A 20,712-nucleotide genomic window follows, 5' to 3' on the forward strand; every position below is an offset into this window, starting at 1 on the left:
GAGGGGACCGGCGCTGGGACCGGCGCTTGGGGCGCTCCCGGTGCGGTGACCGTGGCGTTGGGGCTGCGTCTGCCGGGTACTGGGTGCCGCAGTCCCGCAGCAGCCTGCAGATGTGGACCGGTGTCGGTGCCACCAGGGATGGAACCGCCTGCGAGGAAGCCACGGGGAGGGCCGGCTGCGGGCCTTCAGCTCCGGGCTGCTCGTGGGCACGAGCTGGCCAGTGACCTGGCAGCTACGGCGGGCGGCTTCCGTGGCACGGTGCTGCTGGCCGAGGCGGGAGGTCTTCAGCCGGTTCTGGGGCTGTTCCCTGAAGGATGCTCTGGAGGAGGGGGAGGGAGAAAGTTGCTGAGGTCTCAGCGCTGCTCAAAAGCTGAGAAGGAGCCAAGCGTCTCCCCAGGGAGCTCGAATGGCCAAAGCAGATGCAGGGGGTTGTTATCCCAGCGTAACGGCTGGGATGCGGAGGGGCCGGGAAGCCGGAGCTGCGAGCTCTGAAATCCCAGCCCTGAGCCGGAGCTGCCAGGCTGCCCTGTCTCCCAAAACACGCTGCGCTACGCCCGGCTTCCCCGATGGCTCTGCGTCGGCAGTGAAGTAATGAAGGGTTTAACAAGAGCTTCCTGTTGTGCCGACACCACCGTGAACGCACAGAGGAGGAAACGGAGTAAACAGCGCCGTGCTGGTCCCGCCTGGCTGCGAGCAGGGAAAGGCCTCGGCCATTGCGAGGAGGCCCCAAGGCCGTCGCTGTTTAACCCGACCCCGCTGGGGCTGGGGGTGACGTTCTTGTGGCTGCAGAAACCACAAAGCATCTCGCCCTGCTGGGAAAGCAGCTGCTTTCAGGACTTCCTGATTTTCAGGGATTCCCCCCCAAAAGCCCTTCACCCCTGCCCTCCGCAGGGGCTGTCACCACACGGCAGTCCGTCCTCCGGCACCGCGGGGCTGGCCCCGCTCTCCTGGGCAAGGTGCTCGCGCCCCGAGCTGGGTGCCCCGAGTTCCTCTCTCAAAGCGCCGCTCTTGCCTTGAGGAAGGAGGAGGAAATCGGGCCAGAACACACCGATCTGCTGCCCGGTGGGTTGGTTCGGGTTGAGCAGAGCGGGAGCTGGTGGAGGTGTGGCGTGGAGCAGCTCGCGGTGCCGCGCCATCCCCCTGGCTCCTCAGCCCGCGTCGGAGCCTTCCCTAGAATGAGGACCGGGGACGGGTTTTCTCCCAGCTGCAAACTTCCCCTCTTCCTCGTGGGGAAGCAGCAGGCGACGGCCCACGCTGTGGACCCACGTCTGAGCCGATCGCGCTCCTGCGGTGGGAAGGAGCGAGGCGCTGCGCGGCCCAGGGCTGGAGGAAGCTCGGCGGGTCCCTGGGGAGCCCGTTGCGTCGCCGAGCCTGGCAGCACAAGGCGGGGAGAGGAGCCTGCGCTTCCAGCTTACGGCTTTCCTGTTGCCCAAGCCACAGGTCAGCGTGAACTGCCCGAGTCCGAGTGCTGGAAGGACTCTTCACGTAACAAAAGAACCTCCTACCAATTGTCTTGTTTCCTCGAAAATCCGCTCGGCGCCCACCAGCGCGAAGGCTTCGCGTCGCGGGGAGCTTGGCAACACGCGATGGAGCGCGGTGCCACCCCCGAGGCGAGGGCAGGAGCCTGCCCCGTGTGTCCCGTGCGCGGGCAGCCGCGCTTGGAGCCGTGCCGCTGCGTGGGGCCGTCCCACCAGTGTGCGGGCAGGGCGAAGGGAAGGCGAGCGAGCGGGGTCTGGTGCCGCCACGGGGGCGGTTGGGGAAGGGAGGGGTCTGAAGCCCACGTGGTTACGCTGGTGCCGAAGCTGGGGGAGCGCTCCCGTCCCGCCGTAAAGGTGTGCCCGTGCGTGTTGCTGACCGTCAGCTCACTAACGGGGGGGCGGGCTGGGTTTGTACGCGGGCAGGCTCCCGCTGTCGCTCCGGGTGTGCCGGTCACCTTGGCTGTCCTGCAGGATGTGCTGGCGTTGGGCTCGGACCACCTTGGGTTGCCCGTTGAATTCCCAGGGTACGAAAAGTGGTTTTTACACCTCGGAAACTCTGCTGGATTTCCCTCTTGTGGCAGCTGTGCGGACAGGGTTTTTCTCAGAGCTCTCAGAGTTTCCAAAGCGAGGAGCTGCAGCCCAGAGGGCGACTCCTGTCAGCCCCGGGGAGCACGGGGTGCTGCAGACCCAGCGGGAAGGATTTGGGACTTCAGAAGGTTTTCCTTTCCTCTCGGTCCAGGGCTGGTGTTCGCAGAAGGTGGCTTCGTGGCCAGCTCCAACCCTCTGAAGTAGCCGGCGCAGTCTGCCTGCAAGCTGCAGCCTCGTTCCTCCAGCACCTGGTGCCCTCTGCGCTCCGTGGCCCCGTCAGCGCGTGGCGCCTGTGGCCGTGCGTCGAGCCTGCATCTCAGGAGGGCCTTTTGTACCGCTGCCGTTCCCAGCACTGGGCTGGGAACTTTTTTTTTGCCCCTTTCAGCTTCTGTTTTCATCCTGCAGCTCCTTGCACCCCCGGATGAGGTCTCCCCACGAGTGCAGAGACCTGCCCTTGCTGCGGGTGCCCCCGCGTAGCGTGGAGGGGAGATGGAGAGGTCGCGGCTCGATGGTTAGACGTTGCCACCACCCTCTTGCTGTTCATGTGCCTCTCTTTGCTGCTTGAGTTTCAACTTCTTAATTTTGTGAGCACACTTGGCTCCGTTTGCGGCACCGAGGGCCTTTCCTGCTTTCTCAGACCCAGGAGATTCCCCAGCTGCTGTCCCTGGCGTTTAACACCTCAGCCTCGTCTCCAGCTGGGGGCTTCCTACCCTCTCCCCCGCCACCGGCAGCGCTGCTTCCCTCGGGGGCCGCCGGCGGAGCAGCGTCCCCGTGCTGAGAAGCGGCTGGCGGAGGGAACCAGCTCGCGGGGTGGTTTCGTGCTGGCGCTGAGCCGCAACCCAAGCGGCGGCTGACGCCAAGGAGCGGAGCTGCTGTGCAGGTGACAGCATGTCCCGGGGAAGCTCTGCGGGCCTTCCAGCTGCAGGTAGGTCGCTGAAACGCGGTCCCGGGAGCCGCTTTCCCCGGCCCCAGCCGCGCGTTATCTCCGCAGCCTCAGCGACTCTCGCCCCCTTACGCTTGCCCGCTGTTTATTTTTGGCAGGGTGCAATTTCAGCCGACCGCGCGGCTTTTCAGATGGCCAGGGGGCCCCAGCGAAGGAGCGGCGGGGGCTGGCGGCGCTGCGGTCGTGCCTGGAGGCTGCGTCCTGGTGCTCGCGCCTCTGCCGACTGCTCAAAAGCTGGAGGTGGCCGGCAGCACCGGTGCCTCCTGGCTCGCTGTGCTTCTGGGTTGCTTCTGCTCAGAGCTGCCCCCGGTCCCTCTCCCACCTCCACCTCGATCCTGCCCACTCACTGCGGGCTCCTGGGGGAGAGATCGAGCTCTGGGGAAACCTGGTGGGGTTTTTGAGAGCTCTGGGAAACCTCCCTGTCGTGGCACAGCTCTTCCCCGTTCCGTCATGACCGGGGTTGGCTGCCGGTGCCGAAGACTGGAACGCATTTTTAACTACAAACCTTTCCAGACATCATCTGGGACCGTCTGCAGCTTATTTTAAACGCTCTGGATCTTCCTTTGTTTTAAGACTTTTGATCTCCTTGTAAGCTAAGACTTCATCTGCTTCTTAAACTTTTAAGATTTATTGGGTTCTGGTTTCAGCTGTGTAAGGCCACCGGTTGCTTCTTGGTCTGGATTTCTGTGTTGGAGCCAGCTGATGGGTTGTCCTTTGGGACATCAGGGTATTTGTGATTATTTTTAGCTTTTAATTGGCAGGGATCTGTGCTTTGAGCTGCGCAGCGTCAAGGGCTTTTCTTCCTTGTGCTCTCAAGAAGCTTTTCTCTCCCTTTCATCTGGAGGCAGCTGTGTTCCTCTGCCGCTCGCAAGGCGCAGAGTGCACGGGGAGACCGGCTCCGAGCGGCGGTGCTGAGGGCTTGCAGGGACCGGGGCTCGTCTTGGCCGGTCTCCGTGACGAGGTGGCAGCGCCGCAGCGGGCGCCCGGCGGGACGTGGCTGGGCCAGGGCGTCCGTGCTCTGCCCTGAGGAGAGCCGCGGGCTTGCTCGGGGTGACCTTGGGCATCGCTTCCCTGCGCCGGGCCGCTATTTTTTCCCCTCCTCTTCCCCTCTTTTGTCTTGCCCTGCTTAATTGTAACCTCTTTGGGCAAGGAACTGTGTGTGTGTATGAAGGGCCCAGAACAATGTGCCCCAGATGTTATTGTACAAACCCTTTCTCGTCAGCCACGAGGTTTCACAGGAAAGAAATTTTAAAAAGATTTTTTTTTTTTCAGCGTTTTGGTCTTGCATATGTGGTGGGGAGCCTCACTCCGGAGTCCTGGGTCTCAGAGACAAGGGATAGCACTGGAACTGCAGGGGGTTGTTTTTGTTTTTCTCTAAAGAAAAAAAGAACCCCCCAGCCTCTTTTTCTCACCCCCATGACTGCGGGGAATAGCTTGTAAATGTGACTGGAGCAGACCTGGCAAGCTGAAAACCAGATGGCAAATAAAAGAGAACCCAAGACTTAAACAAAAACACCACCAACCCCTTCCCTGCCTTTCCGATGATCTCTGGGTGTTGGTTTGCCCCCTTTATGGTACTTTCAGTGTCTCTGTGGTTCTGTTTTGGGGAGGTGCTCACGTCACTTGCACTTGTCTGCAGCTTGTTTCAGTTTCAGGTTCCCTGGGTTGGAGCACTTCACATTGCAAATGCTGCAGGGCAGGGGAGTGCTTATTTGTTTTAAGACCACAGCTTGCTTTGGAATTTCTCCCATCAAACTTTAGGCCAATTTCTTTTTTACTCTTCCTCCCCCCCCCGCCCCCCAGAAGAGAGAAAGAAGTTTTTTCTTAGTCTCATCTTGCATCAGATTTGACGCCAGGCCAACAAATGCAGCCTGGAAGGTGCTTCTCTGAGGCTTCTTGACTGAGTGAGGCCTGGGTGAGGATTCGTGTTGGAAATGCAAAAATGCCTGGTGGTTTTACCAGGACGTGTTTTCCCCGTGACGCGGCTACCCCTGGGTGACAGCGTGGGGCAGATCCGGATCCCCGGCGCTCGTCCAGAGGTGGCTGTGCCGGACCAGCGCAGGTTTGGCTCTCACAAGTCCGGCGGGGCTGTTTGCTCCAAAGCCACCGGAGTCCTGGGATTTTACCAAATGTTTCTAATGAGGTTGTTCTCAATTCTAAGAGCCAGGGCTGCCTCCACGGCACATAGTGGAAAGCCTGACCAGTCGCTGAAACCGCGCAAAGAGGTGGGTCCCGCTTTCATGCCGAGGTGCGGGGAGGCGTCGCCTCTCCTTGGCGCTTCTCAGCGGCAAAAATAGATTCGCCACGCGGGGAGAAGCTGCTGGCCCTGCCCTCGCTCACACGTCCGGCCTGCTTTGGGAACGGGGGGCTCAGAGCATGGCAGCCTGCTGGCACACCCGGCCCCGCAGCCCGAAATTGGGGCTCAGAGCTGGGCTCCTTTGGGTGGCCGCTCCGGGGGCCGCTGTCGCGCTGCGCCGCTGCGGATGTTTGCCTCAGCCGGGGGAGGCAGCGCGGTCTCCACGAGTGCTCACAGGAAGCAGTATTTATTAAGGCTAGAAATGTATTTTTTCCCTTCTGTTAGGGCCCTGTCTCACTCCATTGTCTGAAATTCCCATGCAGAGACTGGCCCATAACTCAAAAAAAAAAAAAAAAATAATAACCCTGAAAGCAGGGGCTGGAGCTCCCAGGGCTCTGGCTGTCAGCCGCCTGACTCTGTGCAAACAGTCTGGGCATGAAATCCCCTGGGACTGAGCATAAAGGCCTGATTCAAACCGAAAACCGTGTGCGAAGCAGCACGGCCCGTGTGTCGCCGCCTGCCTCCCCTTCGCCGGGGCCGGGGGCTCCCGAAACGCCCTGCGGAGGAATCGGCTCCCCGGGGCCCGGCGGAGGTGGGAGCGGGGCGGCAGGGCCGTGCCGTGTGCCGAACCGGGGCGGAAACTATCAGGGGAGCGAAGAATGAGCAGGATATCACGTGCCGGCCGTGTGCGCGCGGGGCTGGGGGAGAACAAAGCGCGGGGAAGCCCTGCTCCGCCGCCGCTCCCACCCCGCTTCCTGCCCGCACGGGACGGAGCTGCCGGGGCAGGGAGCGTGGAGGCAGGAGGCAGCCCCCAACTGCCCGCCGGGCTCGGGGGGTTGGCGGGCTCTGCCTGCCTCAGTTTCCCCTGCCCGAGAGGCGCTGGGTACCGGGGCACGGCGTGGCAGGGAGCTGCCTTTGCTCGTTGTAGGGCGTTCCTGTGGCTGAAGCCCTGGGCGTCGCTGCGGTCTGCGGCTGACGGAGGTGTTTGAAGGAAGGTCCGAGATGCGTGGGGAGAAAAGTGCTGGCACCGGGCGGCGGGTCCCGGCCTGGCTGGGCGCCTGCCGTCGGTCTCCAGGGCTGGGGCTCTCTGGAGGTATCAGCCCAGGGGTCGGGCGATGGGCGCCGCGCACCCGCAGCAGCCCCCGAGGCTCAGTGGGGGACGGGGGCCGAGCACGGAGCAGTCCTGGGGCTCCACCACCGCTGCCCCTCGCGCACCGGGTCCTGCCCCTCACCGAGCTCCGGCTTGCCTCCCTTCTTTCTCTTTTCCTCCGTTCCTCTTAGACCCTGCCCCGCTTCCCCCCGTGCACCCTTTTAGCACAAGAACCCCCTTTTTTTTTTTTTTAAATAATTATTAATAGCTATTGAGGGCCAATAAAAAGCTTTATGGGCTTTGGCCGAGCCTCAGGGCTTGCAGTGTGTGCTCATTTCCTGGAGTCGGAGCGCTGAGGGGTGTGGGTTTGCTTGTTTAACCCGCAGGTAACAGGGCCGCGGTCGGCAGTGGTGGCAACTGGGGCTGGAGAGGAGCAGGGGAAGCCGGGGGGGGGCTGCCTCCCAGCGGGGCCTGGGAACAAAAGCCGGGGCGATCCGCACTGGTGGGGAGCACGCTGTGCATGCGCGTGGCCGGCTGTCCGGCCGGCTCTCACGTGGCCTCCCGGCGTGCTCTCGGACCTGCCTGGCCCTCTGCATGCTCAGCCCCGTGTTTAACGTCCGGGCTGCCCCGCGCTGCCGGGAGGGCACGCCGCAGCTCTGGGCGGGCAGGGAGCACCGCTGCGCTGGGAGCTGAGGGGGGGGGGGGGGGATTTGTTGTCCCACCCCCCAAAAAGGGGAGCGAGGGGGCGGTTTGGCTGTGAAACTGGGCTGCCGCAGGTCAGCAGCGCGGTGGGGTTGTGCCGAACCGCTGGCCAGGTGGGCACGGGGGAAGGAGCTGGCCCAAGGGCTGAGCCCTGCCATCCCTCGGCGGCGCTCCCTGCGGGGGCCGCACAAGCTCTGGGTTCGTGCTCTGGCTTCCTCTGCCCCGTGGTTTCCTTGCCCTCCGTGCCAGATAGCGAGCAGGGGGCGACTGCGATCCTTCAGAACCGCGGGTCTGATGGCTCTCCCTCCTGGGTGGCAGCGCCCCGCTTGGAGCAGGACCTGGCTTCGTGTCCCACCTGGGCAAGGCGCCGCGTGACAGCACAGCGCGCACGTGTGCCCGGCCCTCAGCTGCTCTCAGTGGGGGTAATGGGCCCTGGCTGCCGCTGGCCTCGTCGGCTGCTGTGCCCAGAGAAAGCCTGTCCTCACCCGCCGGCAGCCTTCTCCTTGGGGACGTCGTTCTCCCCAGGGAACTCTTCTGGCTCCGACTCACTGTTTTGCCTCCTGCCGTGGCCAGGCTTTGTTTATTTATGGCAGCGTTTTCGAAGCTGGACCCGCTGCGCCGCTCCCGTTCCCCCAGCCCTCCGTCGCAGCGCCCTTCGTCATCGCTAGCGGGCCGTGCCCCCGGGGAGACGGGAGCCATCGCGGCGCTGGGGCTCCCTCTTGGCACCTCCCTCCCTGTCGCCTCGTGCTCATTTTCTCCCTCTCTTTCCGCAGCTCGCCGAGCGAGGAGCCGCGCTGGGAGGACCATCTCCGCAGGATGTTCTCGCCACCAAAGAGCTCCCTGTAGCTGGCGACGATGACAATCCCGGCGGGGCCTCGGGAAGCACTAACGTTTCAGTAGCCCAGCACCCGTGGGTGGCCGCTTATCCCTCCTTCTCCACGCCCCTCCCTCCCATCGCACCAGGATGGTGTATTAACCAAGGAGAGCCCCGCTTCTTTTCTCCTCGCCCCTCAACTTTCGGCAGCTCTGGGATTTGTATGGCAGCAGCGTAACCGTGGAGAGGCCGGGGTATCACAAACTTATGGATTTTGATAAGAGAGGAGGGAAAGGGGAGCTGGAGGAAGGTAAAAGGATGTCCAAGACGGGTGGAGGAAGGAGCAGTCATGGAAGCCGGAGTGCTGGAACCAACTCGGGAGTCTTAATGGTGGGTCCCAACTTCCGCGTCGGCAAGAAGATTGGATGCGGCAATTTCGGGGAGCTCCGTCTAGGTGAGAAGGGCCTTCTTCTGTCCTCGCTATGCCTGCTTGTGCCGTGATTGCTGCGTCGTCCTCCTGCAGCAGGAGGAGCTGGTACGGGCACTAAGAATGCTGACCGGCCACGCGGCTGTGAAGGCATCGCGTGCTGGGGTAGCTTGCGCTCCCGTCGCGGGGCTTTCTTCCCCTCAGCGCCTTCCCGCTGTGCTTCATCTTCCAAACCCCCTCTCAGAGCTGGCGGACCGATCGCAGAGGTGTTTCTGTCTCTTTCCCATACCTGTTGCTCTGGGGGTTCCTCACGGAACGCGCTGAAGCTCGGTCCCGGTGGTCCTGGTGCAGGATCCCGTAGGGGATGACGTGTGCCGAGGGGCCGCTGTGCCTCGGGAGGGAGGGCGGGAGGTCTGCGTGGTGCTGGTCTGCCGCGGCAGGCACGCGGGGAAGGGGCAGTATGTCCTTCCGGGGAAGTTCCCCGGTTGGTAAAAGCGGCTCGTTTCACATACCCTCCGGAAACTTTTATGGAGGGGAGAGAAAAAGGGCTGAATAAAACCCCAAAATTCTCGCGGTCACTTTCGATTTCGAACCGCGTTTAGCAGGAAAGGTTCAAAAGCAAACCCTTCCTCGGTCTGGGGGGTGGGTTGTTCGTTCCCAAGGAGTCAAAGTGCCCCAGGAGGTTTTCACCGGGCTTTTGACTCCCCGGTGGGCAGCCAGGAGAGGCCTGGCAGTGCCGGGCAGCGCCGTTCCAGGTGTGCAGGCTGGCCGCCTCCAGGAATGCGTGGTGGATGCGTCGGCCTCGGCTGGGCTGCGAGCGCTTTGGGAGAAGGGTTGTGCCGGAGGGAGCTGGCGGAGAGCCGCTCCCCGGAGAGGCTGGGGGTTCGTGCCGGCCGCGGGGCTTGTTGCCTCGCGGTGCTTTGACCAGCGCCTTTTCTAGCCGAGCTCGGAGCACAGCCTGCAGTCGGCGGGGTCTCCTCAGCGGCTTCTCGGGGTTTTGAAAGGAGCGGAGGTGGGAGGCAGCCCCGAGCCGCCGGCAGCCCCGGCACCCCGTGGAGGGCAGGGGGAGTTTCCCCACCTCGGCGTGCCGGCCCTGCCTGCGGGGAGGTAACGGAGGTAAGGGCAGCTTGCTGTCAGCTCTCCCCAGCCCCACAGACTGCCTGGTGCCAGCCTAAACCGTCCTGCCCCCGACCTCCCTGGTGGGATCGCCGTGTAATTGCAGAGCGCGGGCAAGGGCGCTGCTTCGGAGCCGCTCAGCGGCGCAGGGTCCGGCCCTGGCAGCGGGCAGAGCTCTGCTCCTTCCTCCAGCCCTGCCTGTTCCAGGGGAGGGAGGCTCCCGGACGGCTTTGGGATTTGGGCCCAGCAGCTGCTCCTTTCACCCCTGCCTGGGACCGGGTGCCCTCGGGGACTGCGCCTCCCACTGCGGAGCCTGCGCCGCCTCTTCCAGCCTGGCACATCCTCCAAGGTCCTGCTCTTGTGCCCTGCTTTATTCTGGACTTTTCCCCGGACTCTTGCAGTTGAAAGGGAAGTGTGCAGAAAGCCGAAACAGCTGGGGCCGATCCTGCTGCTCTGCCCCAGCTGGCGTGCTTGGCACCGAGAGCTGATATGACCGGGCTCCTCGCGTTCCGGGTATGGCACCGGGGCGGTGCGGGGCAGCTTCTGGGCCCTCTGTGCGCTTTTCCTACCCCGTCCCACCCCGCAGTGCCCACCCCTAACGGGCTGAGCACAAGACCTCAGCGCAGCAGCGTGAGCCACAGCTACGTGGCTCTGCTCCTAAACTCGCATCGCTCTTCCTTAGGCGTGCCTCTGAGCTGCCTCAGGGCCCAGGAATGCCCTTGGGACCTGACACAAAGTAGGGATTCCTCCAGAGGAGCTGCAGGGGTCCGGAGGGATCCCTCTGTGCCGTGGTGGTGGAAGCAGGGATGCTCCCTGGCGCGCTGGGCACCCAGGTTTCCCCTGGGAAGGAAGTGTCTGGTCCTCAAAGCAGGCAGGTTGCGGAGGCCAAAGTGTAGCTCAGCGCTTAAAAAATAAAATAAAATTCTCCTGCGCTTTTTCCTTTAAAAAAAAAAAAAAGCCCAGAGATCTTGCAGAAACACGTTTGGAGGCAACTCCTCCGTTCCCGGCAGCGGGGGCCGGAGGGCGAGGAAGTTGTCTCCACGCAGGTGCCGCGTTGCCCGACCCCACCGCTGCGCCAGGAGGCGGGCGCCGCTCTGCCCTGGGTGCCTGAGCTCAGCCCCTGGCTGGGGACGCGCGTCCTCCGAGGTTTGGAGGTGTGCAAGCTCAGGGGCCCTTTGTTAAACATAATAAATAATTAATGAAAAGAAGCTTTTCTTGGAGGCGTGAGGCGCTTGCGGGCAGCCAGAAGGGGAACGACTTGGCCAGGAGTTCCTGGCTGCCGGAGCTGTGCGTGGATCCCCCCCTCGGTGTCCGCGCTGCCCTTGGCATCCTGCGCGAGGCCGCGGCCCGCTGTGACGGCGCTGGTGCAGGAAGGAAACTCCCGAAAGGTCTGAGGTCGGAGCCTGAAGCAGCTGGGCGCTGTGCAAGCCTTCCGCCAGTGCCGGGCTGCCCCAGAGCTGCCTCGGAGGCAGGAGCAGCCGTTTGTCCGTCCGTGCCGCCCTGGGGAGGTGGGGTGAGGATGCGGGGATCCGGCAGGAGCGGCTGCTTTTGGTCTCCTCACGCTGAACTTTTACACGTTCGTCGCTTGCAGTGTTTTGTGCTTGCCCCTCTCCCCCACCCCGGAGTGGAAACATGGCAGCTGTCTTCCTTCAAAGTTAAACACTGGAAGTTAACTCCTCTTTTAAAATTAAAACGGCACTGGGGAGGGAGGGGAAGGCAGCAGGGGGTCCTCGTGCAGCGGACGAGCCAGCAGCGGGTCGCTGGGGACATGTCCCTGCCCAGGGAACACGTGGGCTGCTGGGGACGTTCCCAAGCCTGAGCCGTGGCTTTCACCCGTGGCCCCCAGGCTCCTGCTCGCCCAGGGGCTGCTTCTGGGGGCACAAACGGTAACCCGAGAAAACGCAGGCGGTGGTCGGCGCGCTGCACCGAGCGCTTCTCCGGCTTCGCCTCCGCGGAGACGTCCGTACCCATTCCGCCCGTCGCGAAGGGCTCAGAGCAACCTCAGCTGGGTGCCGCGACGGGGCCAAGCTGCAGCGCCGCCCGGCAGCTCGTGGGCGTCTGCGGGAGAGAAAAGCGCCCGGACTGCTGCTGGGCAGCCGCTGGGCAGCCGCTGGCCTCCCTCACCGACAGCTCACGCTGGTTTTTCCCCTCGGTCTTTCGCAGCCTCCTGCAGAGGAAGGTCAAACTCGAAAATAACCTTTTTTTTTTTTTTTTTTCCTTCCCTCTGATCTATGAAAAAGCAACGCTCCGAGGAGCTGTCGTTGCCTGGCCCGAGGCAGCTCACGGCCGCTGCTGGGAGCTTCCGCGCCGTGGGGCTGCCTCGCGCGGGCACCCCAGGAGCCCAACAAGCCCCGGCGGCGACGTCGCGCTGCTGCTGAGGGCAGGAGCTCGGTCTGGGGGCGCGGCGCGGAGCCCGGCCCCTCTCCGGGCCGTGATGTGCGGGAGCAGGTGCCTGACCCCACCGCTGCCAAATCTGCCCTCGGGAGGGGGGAATCGGGGCGTTAAGAGGAAGCCCCGTCGGGCTTTTAAACGCGGCACAGCCCAGCCAGCCCCCCCGGACCCCGCGGCTTGGCGGCCATCCGACGTGCCGCCCCGTGCGGGTGCCGGCAGCTCCATTTGGAGGCGCCGCCAGCGCTGAGCGGGGCGAAGGCCTCTGCGAGCGCAAATATTTGCTTGCTGCCGCCCATCCTGCCACTTTTCTTTTTTTTTCTTCCCCCCCCCGCTTCCAAATCACCTTTGGTTCTGTGAGGCCTGCGGCGCTGCCTGCTCGCGTGGCAGCCGGGCCCGACCCGGGGCACCCCCAGGACTCGGCGCTTTCGGGGCATCCAAGCTGCCGCTGCTTCTCCCTGCTCCCCGTCATTCCTAGCAGCTTCGTCCCAGCCCTCTGAGCACCATAGGAGGGGGCAAGCCACGGGGGTATGAAATGATTTGGGGGTATCAAGTGATTGGGACTCGTTTCGTGGCCAGCTCCCTTACGGGCCGGTTTTAGTGTCCCACCAGCAGCAGGGCTGCAGCTCTCCTGCCGTGTATTTGTTGATTTTTTGCCCTATTAAGACCCAGCCCAGCCTCAGGGAAAACCCTGCCATGATTTTAGGGCTGCATGTTACTGCCCTGAAGGCAGCAGTGAGTTTTTGGACCTAACAGCAAGGCCCTGTGGCTGGGGCACACGGGGGCCCAGCACCATCCTGCCCACCGCCCCCCCCCGGCCCAGTGGGAGCTGCTCCGTTAATATCCCCCATTCATCCCTCCTCCTCCTCCCGTAATCCTGCCGCTGACTCTGGCGTTCAGCAGCTGGCTCTGATGTCACCCGGCGAGGATTTATTGCTGCTTCAGGTGGAGAGCAGCAGTCGGAGCAGATGAAATCTTATGCCAGGAGGAGCCTGTTCCCCGAGCAAATTGCTGCGAGGAGATCCGAGGAGACAGATGCAGCTCCGTGCCGGGCAGCGCGGCGGCTGCTGGCCCTCGTGCTGCGGGAAGGGCCTGCCTCCGTGTCCCTGGTGTCCCGGAGGGCTCAGGCAGCAGGGGCTCTGATCCATTTGCAAACCTCTCGCCTTTTTCTTCGTGGACCTTGGGCAGAGGCGGTGCTGGCGCTCCCCAGGTGTGGCACCTTCCTCGTGCCCTCCTGGCTCTGGTGCAGACGCCGGAGCTGAACCTTTGTGTAGCTGTGGGTGTGAAAACCCTGCAGGGGAGGTGCTGAGCTCTGTAGGAAGCCATCAGCAGGGCTCTGGGGCGCTGTGGGAGCTCTTTCAGCTCTCCTGGGCACCCAGAGGCAGCCCGGCCCTCTCGCGGCCCTCTCGCAGCACATCGGTGCCTTCAGCTCCTTGCACGGCGCGGGGCCGTGCTGCGGGTCTGCTGCCAGCCGAGCGTCAGCTGGGGCACCTGATGGCCTAAACCCGCCTTGGTGCCGGGCTCAGCACCGTTCCTCAGCTCCTCCCAGCCCCGCTGCCTGCTGCCTCGCCTCCATCCGACGGTGGGACCCAAGAGGGGAGGCTGGCTGCTGGGCTTTGGTCCTGCCAGCCACGCTGCCCCTGCCCCCCGGGGGGCCTCCCCCTCCTCCCTGCCACCCTCCGCGTGGTCCCGCTGCCTGCGGGCGCCGTCCCCAGCCCCGTCCCGGCGCAGGGCAGCTGCAGCAGCCCCCTGGGGAGGAACGGCCGGCTCTGCGGTGCCGCAGCCTCGCTGCTTGGCCGCTCGCATCCCCGCAGGCCCACGCAGGGAAGCCGCCCCCTCCCTCCCAGCTAGCTTGGCGGTGGCCCCCAGCAGCCGGGGGAGGAATCCGGGTGCCCCATCCGGGGGTAATTAGCAGGCGTGTTGCAACGCAGCACGGTGGGCTCCGGCCCCTGCTCGCGCCTCGAGGCCTGTTTGTGGGTTTGGGAGCTGCCGAACCTGTTGGGGACGTTCTGCAGGCCCCTAGGGGCTGCAGCGGGCGTGGGGGGGCGGTAATGCAAAGGCTCACTCGCTTCCAATGCCTTTTTTTCTGTCTCTCCCTGCAGGAAAGAACCTCTACACCAACGAATACGTAGCTATCAAATTGGTGAGTCTTTTTGTGGTTGGGGGGGGGGGACGGGGTGGGGACGGACACATTTGGGCAGCCTCAGAGGGCAATTGTTCGCCCTGCCCAGCGTGTTAAAGTGGGTCGGGACAGGCTGCGTAGGGGAGCTGCGCTCGCTGCTAGGAATTGAGGGCACGCAGGCAGCCAGCGTCATTCCAGGTGGGGTGATGCAGCCCTGGGGAGAGCAGCTGGGGCTTCGCTTCACCAGGAGCTGGCTGTGGCCTGCCGTCAACACCCCTTCAGCTGGTACCAGCGCAGAGAGCTCCTGGAGAGCGTGGTCCCACCGACACCAGCTCTGTGGAGGCCTCCCCCAGCCCCTGGCTCTCTCTGGAGGGGTCGGATCAGGCTCCCGCATGGGCTGGTTTCCTCTCCCCATCCCCTGGGTCTTTGTCTTCATTTTGCACTGTTTTTTCTCGCCCCTGAATGCTGCCAGCCCCAGCTGCTGCCAACCTGTGAAGGAGGAGTCTGACAGCCAGACCTCCTGAGCATCCCGCTCCGTGCCACAGCCTTACCTCTTTGTTCTCCTTCTCTCCTCCAAGGAACCCATAAAGTCCCGGGCCCCCCAGCTGCACCTGGAGTATCGGTTCTACAAGCAGCTCGGCAATGCAGGTACGGGGCCGGGGCCGAGCTGCCGCGGGCAGCCGGTGTCTGGGCGATGGGGCTGGGGCAGGCAGAGACTTCTCTAGAGGTGCCGGCAGCTTCTGCAGCTTCGCTGCCCAGCCCGAGCTACTCTGCCCGTCTGCTCGGCTGGGAGAGGCTGTTCTTACGCAGCCACATCTAATCTTTGATCCCTTTTTATTTAGTTCTTTCCCCCCCCACCCCCGCCTCCCCCGCAGCAGTCAGCGGTGCAGATGGAGCTGTCTCCCTCGCCCTCCTGCCAGGAGCAGAGCCGGGCTGCCTGCACCGTGGAGGGGGGGGCGGCGGGGTGACCCCCCACCAGCAGCCCCCGTGCTGGCTCCGGGAGCGGCGTGGCCATGACAGCGGGGCCACGTGCTGCTCAGCCCCGCCGCCACCGCTCACAGCCCCTGCTCCGTCTCTTGCAGAAGGAATTCCTCAGGTTTACTACTTCGGCCCCTGCGGGAAGTACAACGCCATGGTGCTGGAGCTGCTAGGCCCCAGCCTGGAAGATCTCTTTGATCTGTGTGATCGGACCTTCACGCTCAAGACCGTCCTGATGATCGCGATCCAGCTGGTGAGCATGGCACCTCGCCTGCCGCTCCCTGGGGGCTGCGTGGGGACCCCAGCACCGGGCGGGCCTTTCCCCACCCCTCGTCCTCTCCCTGATGCAGGAGGGACGAGGCACGGGGCTGTTCCCTGTGCCCACCAGGGTCGTGCCGGGTGGCCTTGGCTGACCTGTGCTCTCCCTCGCCCTGCTCCAGGCACAGCCGGGTGCCTGTGACTGCGTCGGAGATGCGGTTGGACCAGAGCTAAAGACCCGCTCTGCCTGTCCTTGCGACGCAGTGTGACGCGCAGCGTGAGGGGGGCCGGGCTGCTGGCTGGGTTCAGGCAGTCTGAGCAGAATAGGACCCGAGGGAGGAGGGCACGGGGCGCTGCGTCCGCGGCTGCGGTTGGCGCGTCTCCACCGCGGTGCTGACCTCCCCTCCTGGCCCCAGATCACGCGGATGGAGTACGTCCACACCAAAAGCCTGATCTACAGAGACGTCAAGCCGGAGAACTTCCTGGTGGGGCGGCCGGGCAGCAAGCGGCAGCACACCATCCACATCATCGATTTTGGCCTGGCCAAAGAGTATATTGACCCCGAGACCAAAAAACACATCCCCTACCGAGAGCACAAGAGCCTGACGGGGACAGCACGCTACATGAGCATCAACACCCACCTGGGGAAAGGTGCGTGCGCGCCTTGCGGCCAGCCCTGCCTTGGCCAAAAAGGGGAGGGAAGGGGGCTGCGGGGCACGAGCTCCCCCCTGGCAGTGGTGGGGCTGGGGACAAACAGCCTCTCCTGCAGCCTGGGGGGTTGGCAGGGGACGTGGGGTGCTGCGGGAGCTGGTGGGGACAGGGAAGGGGGCTGTGGTGGGAATGAGCTCATGACTGCTTCTTGCCCCGCTCAGAACAAAGCCGCAGGGACGACCTGGAAGCATTAGGACACATGTTTATGTACTTCCTCCGCGGGAGCCTTCCTTGGCAAGGCCTCAAGGTAACTGCCAGCTCCTGCTGTCCCCACGCACGGCTGCCACGTGGCTCTGGCTCTGCCCCGGGCAGCAGCCGGGAACGGGGGAAGAAAGCTTTGGCCCCTGGGGTGGCCGAGGGTCGGTGCCTTGGTGGATTCCCCGGGGCTGTTGCTCTGAGCTCTGTGCCCGACCCTTGCTGTGCTGAGTGGCTGTAGGGGCCCCCTCTTGGTGTCCCCCCCTCTGTGGGTGTCCCAGCTGCCGTCCCAGTGGCCGTGCTGGCACCGCGCTCACCCCCAGCCTGCCCGGGGCAGGTTCCCAGCAGTGAGCTCTCCCTGCCACCTGGGCCAGGGGGACCAAGACCCCGCTCCTTGTCTGACAGCGCCCGGTGCCTCCCCCTCTCCTCCTGACCTGCTCCTTGTCTCTGCCAGGCTGACACGCTAAAGGAGAGGTATCAGAAGATCGGCGACACCAAAAGAGCCACTCCAGTGGAGGTGCTCTGTGAGAACTTCCCAGGTGAGGGCTCTGCGTGGCCCGTCCTTGTCCCCAGCCTGGCCCCTTGCTGGCCTGGCACCGTGTCCCCCTGCCCCAACCGAGCCCGCTCTGTCCCCGCAGAGGAGATGGCCACGTACTTGCGCTACGTGCGGCGGCTGGATTTCTTCGAGAAGCCCGACTATGACTACCTGCGGAAGCTCTTCACAGACTTGTTCGAGAGGAACGGTTACGTGTTCGACTACGAATACGACTGGGCAGGGAAACCGCTGGTGAGTGGGGAGGGAGCCGGGGGTGGCGCGGGGTGCTGGCGTGAAGGAGGGCCCCAAAGCCAGCTCCGAGCCGGGGAATCGGGGCTGTCACACGGGAGTTGGAGGCTCCTGGAGCTAAGGGGAACCCCGCGGCCCAGCTGGCGCCTCGCTTTCTGCCACGGGCACCCTGCGTGGGCTCAGTGCAGCCGCACACCAGGCGGGGAGGTGGAGGGGCTGGGAGCTGGCCCCGATTCCGAGCTGCTCTGTACGTTCGGAGCAGGCGGCGGTGGGTGGCGGGAGGGCCGCTGGGGCGCAGCTGACGTTGTGCTTGTCGTGTCCCCAGCCCACCCCCATCGGCACGATGCACAGCGAGGTGCAGGTGCAGCCCCCGAACAGAGACAAAGCACAGCCACACACCAAACACCAGGTGAGCAGTGGCGCGGCCCCGGCCGGGGCACAGCACCGAGGTCGTGCGTGGCTCACGCTTCTGATCCCCGCAGCCTCAGCACCCAGCAGGGGCTCTTCGTGGAGGAGGGACCGCGGCGCCCTTTTTCCCCCAGTGCTGGCTGCCGGAGGGTTTCCTCCCCGCGGGTCTGGGCTTGAGGCTTGCGGAGGACCCTGGGCTGTGTCCCCGGGGCCAGGCGGCTGGCAGAAGCAGGGGGGAAGCAGCCGCAGGAGGCTGGAGCACAGCTGGGAAACGCCAGGGCTGGGCTCCGGCTCCAGCTCCAGCGGGGCTTAGCGCTGGTGGGTGTGAGCACGGGACACGCCGAGCCGCCTCGGTGCTAAGGGCGATGCCCCCGGTGCTGCATCCCCCCTGGGGCAACGCGCCGCTCTGTTTGCTGTGCCACTTCTCTTTCACCACTGGGACACAGCCACGGGACAAGGGAGGGGTGTTCTGGGAGGGTTTGTGGGGCAGCTCGGCAGCGTGTGGCCCCACAGCGGGCACGTGGGGCCGAGCCGGGGGCAGCGCAGGGCAGAGAGATGGGCCGAGCTGCCAGCCGTACTCCGGTGCCGCGGCCTGTGCAGGAGGCATGGGCTGGGGCCTGCCGCCAGCAAGAGCGAACCCCACACGTTTCCCTAGCTGTCCCGTACGGACCCTGGTCTTCTTGGTTTGAGCATCCAAGGGGAGCAGGCGGGCTGGAGCCGAGCACGCGGCACCTGTCCTCCCGCAGCCAGGGGTCGGCCCCGGGTGGCCGGTGACTGGGCAGCGTCCCTAGGGAGGCGCAACGTCTTCCGAGCGCACCTGGCTCCTTCCTGGGAACTTGTGCCCAGTGAGCTCTGCCCTCCGCCTCCCGCACCTGACAAGTGCCGTGCTCGACACCTCTTCTCGTGGGTCGCGGGGAAAGCAGAGCACAAAACTCCCACAGCGCCGAAGCAGTTTGGGACCCGGGGATCCGAGGACCCCCAGCGGTCGTGGGGCTGCGCCACGCTCACCGTGCTGAGGGTTTGGCGGCGGGGCACTGCGTCGCTGGGGGAGCCCTTGGGGCACAGCGCAGCTCGGATCCTCGCGGTGTCACCACGAAGAGCCTCCGCAGAGTGGCTGCCAGACCCACACAGGGCGGCCGAGCTCCGTGGGGCAGCACGGCCCCAGCTGCCCCGTGCGGAGGGAAGAGCCCAGTTCTTTGTGGGGGCTGTGTGGTGAGCGTGGCAGGGAGGATGCAGAGCCCACCGTGTCCCAGCAGCAGTTTCAGGGAGGAGCTGCCGGGCCAGCGCAGGGCGAGCGCCCTCCGCAATCACAAACTCGAGCTGCTCCGGTCATGGTTTTGCTTTTGCATGTCTTATTTTCTCGACTCCTTTTGCCACTCTTCTCCCCGCCCTTTCCCTCCACCTCTTCCCTTCTCTCCCCCATTCTTCTTCCTCTTTTCTTTTCTTTTGTTTCTTTTCATTCTGTTCCTCCTGCCTGTCGCGAGCAGCCGCCCGAGGGGACGGAGTTGTGGGATCCTCAGGCCGGTGGGCAGCCTGCCGAGGAGCCTTTGGGAGCTCACCTGGCAGCCGGCAGGCTCGGGGGGTCCGTCCAGGTACACGCAACCACGCGCCGAGGGCATGGGCGGGCTTGGGGGAAAGCAGAGCCAACCCGCGCCAGGCCCAAGTGCGCCTGCCGGCCGTGCCAGGCGGCAGCCCCGCTCCTCCGCCCGGGGCCGCGCACGCCGGGCTCTTGGCCAGGCTGCGACACGCCGGCACAGGGCTGGCCCCGTGTGATGCCCGGGGCCCTGCTCCCGGCTCACGGCCGAGGCTGGCGCTGCTTCCCGGGGCTGCCGCCGGGACTCGGAGGGCAGCTGGAGACGGGCACAGCGCCGGCTCTGCTCCGTGTCTGTCCCGGACACGGCCTTACCCCCGTGGGGATTTCCCTTTGCCTCCATCGCTCGAATGGAGCGGCGGCTTTGAGCCCGGCTTCTCCTCCCTTTCCCTGGGCAGCCCTCAGCCTCGGCTCCCCGCCTTGGTCCTGTCCCTGCGCCGCCAGCCCCCCGCTCGCCGCCTCCTGCCCCTGCCTCGGGCTGGCCGGCTCCAGCCCACGCGGTCGGGTGGGGGCACCTGCACCAGGGTCCCCTGAGCACCCCCCACCCCCCCAGCCGGGCCTGTGCTGCTTCCTCCGTCTCTGCTGCCGTCCCCGCCGCCGCTGCTCATTCCCGCTGCTCTGTGACGGATCTCCACGGGCGCTGGGTCCTGGGCTTTCGCTCAGCTCCCGTCATGAGGGCCGGGGCAGGCCGTGGGGACAGCTCAGCCTGCCCCGCTCCTCCAGCGTCCCCTCCCTGCCCCTGCGGCTGCTCCCTGCTCCTGCTCTGCCGGCCTCCCTCCCATCTCGGCCCGCACCCGGCGCTGCGGGGGGGTGCTGCTGGTGGCTCACGGGTCCCCGGGCTCGTTTCGGGGGGCTGTCGCTTGAAGGAACCCCGCTGGCTGGGCACCGTGGCTGTCGGTCGGCAGCTCTGTGAGCCGGCGAAGGGCCGAACGTCCTCATGAGGCCAAGCAGCTTGGCGATGCCTGCGCATCCCCCAGGGTGCTCCTGGCTTTGCAGGAGCAGCAGAGGGCTTTTCAGGCAAGGCCCCGTTGCCTGTGCCAAGCCCATCCCTGCCTCGGTGACCGGGTGTTCCTCTCGGCCCTGCCGCCTGTGAGCGGGCGGGGGCCCCGGGGGCTGGCAGGAGCCTGTGGGATGGGCGCTGGGCTCGGCCCCCCCAGGGCCCAGCAGTGCCAGGGCTTGGGGTCCAATGGGGAGAGCTGTGTCTGGGTGCTTGGCTTGGCAGAAGGACGGTGTGGGGCAGCGAGCAGCGTCACGGGGCCGCCAGCAACCCCTGTCCTGGGGGGTGTACGGGGGAGCCGGGGTCGTTGCAGTCGACTGTGCTCAGCACCGAGGCGGAGCAGCACTGGCTGGGCGAGGGCACCGTCCTCTTGCCCCGTGCGGGGACCCCGGTGCTCCTGGCTCTGGCAGGGCAGGGCTGGGCTGGGGGGGGCAGGGGGGAAGGGGGGGGGGCGTGCCACCACCTGGGGCTGCCGCGGGGCCGGGGACAAGGCTGAGGACCAGCCGGTGCCCCGCAGGATGCCCCCGCACTGACGCGCGCTTCCCCGCAGGTGATGAGCTCCACCAACGGAGAGCTGAACACAGATGACCCGACTGCAGGACATTCGAACGCCCCCATCACAGCCCCCACCGAGGTGGAGGTGACAGACGATACAAAGTAAGGATGCGTCCTGGCCCTGTCCCCTGGGGCGGGCGCTGGTCAGGGCTGCCGCCGCGCGGTGCCTTGCCTTGCCCCCCCGGGGGAGGAGCAGCCCAGCAAACATCTGCAGCTCCTCACGGGGACCCAGCGGGCGGTGTCCCTGCAGGGCCACCACCCCCAGCCCCTT

The 20,712-nt window shown here is 65.2% G+C and overlaps 1 protein-coding gene across 4 annotated transcripts in view; it reads left to right on the forward strand.

Annotated features, from left to right (window-relative positions):
* CSNK1G2 (casein kinase 1 gamma 2) overlaps positions 1 to 20,712 on the forward strand; it is a 37,877-nt gene that overhangs the window by 16,340 nt on the left and 825 nt on the right. For 3 of the 4 annotated variants that reach the window (XM_035569655.2, XM_035569654.2, XM_035569656.2), the window contains exons 2-11: positions 7,871 to 8,365; positions 13,945 to 13,985; positions 14,543 to 14,612; positions 15,047 to 15,195; positions 15,617 to 15,851; positions 16,073 to 16,158; positions 16,561 to 16,645; positions 16,745 to 16,893; positions 17,216 to 17,299; positions 20,437 to 20,543. In XM_035569655.2, coding sequence (XP_035425548.1) covers positions 8,179 to 8,365; positions 13,945 to 13,985; positions 14,543 to 14,612; positions 15,047 to 15,195; positions 15,617 to 15,851; positions 16,073 to 16,158; positions 16,561 to 16,645; positions 16,745 to 16,893; positions 17,216 to 17,299; positions 20,437 to 20,543 — 1,193 coding nt within the window. In that variant the 5' untranslated portion in view covers positions 7,871 to 8,178. Of the gene's footprint in view, positions 1 to 7,870; positions 8,366 to 13,944; positions 13,986 to 14,542; positions 14,613 to 15,046; positions 15,196 to 15,616; positions 15,852 to 16,072; positions 16,159 to 16,560; positions 16,894 to 17,215; positions 17,300 to 20,436; positions 20,544 to 20,712 lie in introns of all 4 variants that reach the window. The other variant, XM_035569653.2, reaches the window with a different exon arrangement.

Source organism: Cygnus atratus, chromosome 26 (assembly GCF_013377495.2).
Source record: "Cygnus atratus isolate AKBS03 ecotype Queensland, Australia chromosome 26, CAtr_DNAZoo_HiC_assembly, whole genome shotgun sequence".
Lineage (NCBI taxonomy): Eukaryota > Metazoa > Chordata > Aves > Anseriformes > Anatidae > Cygnus > Cygnus atratus.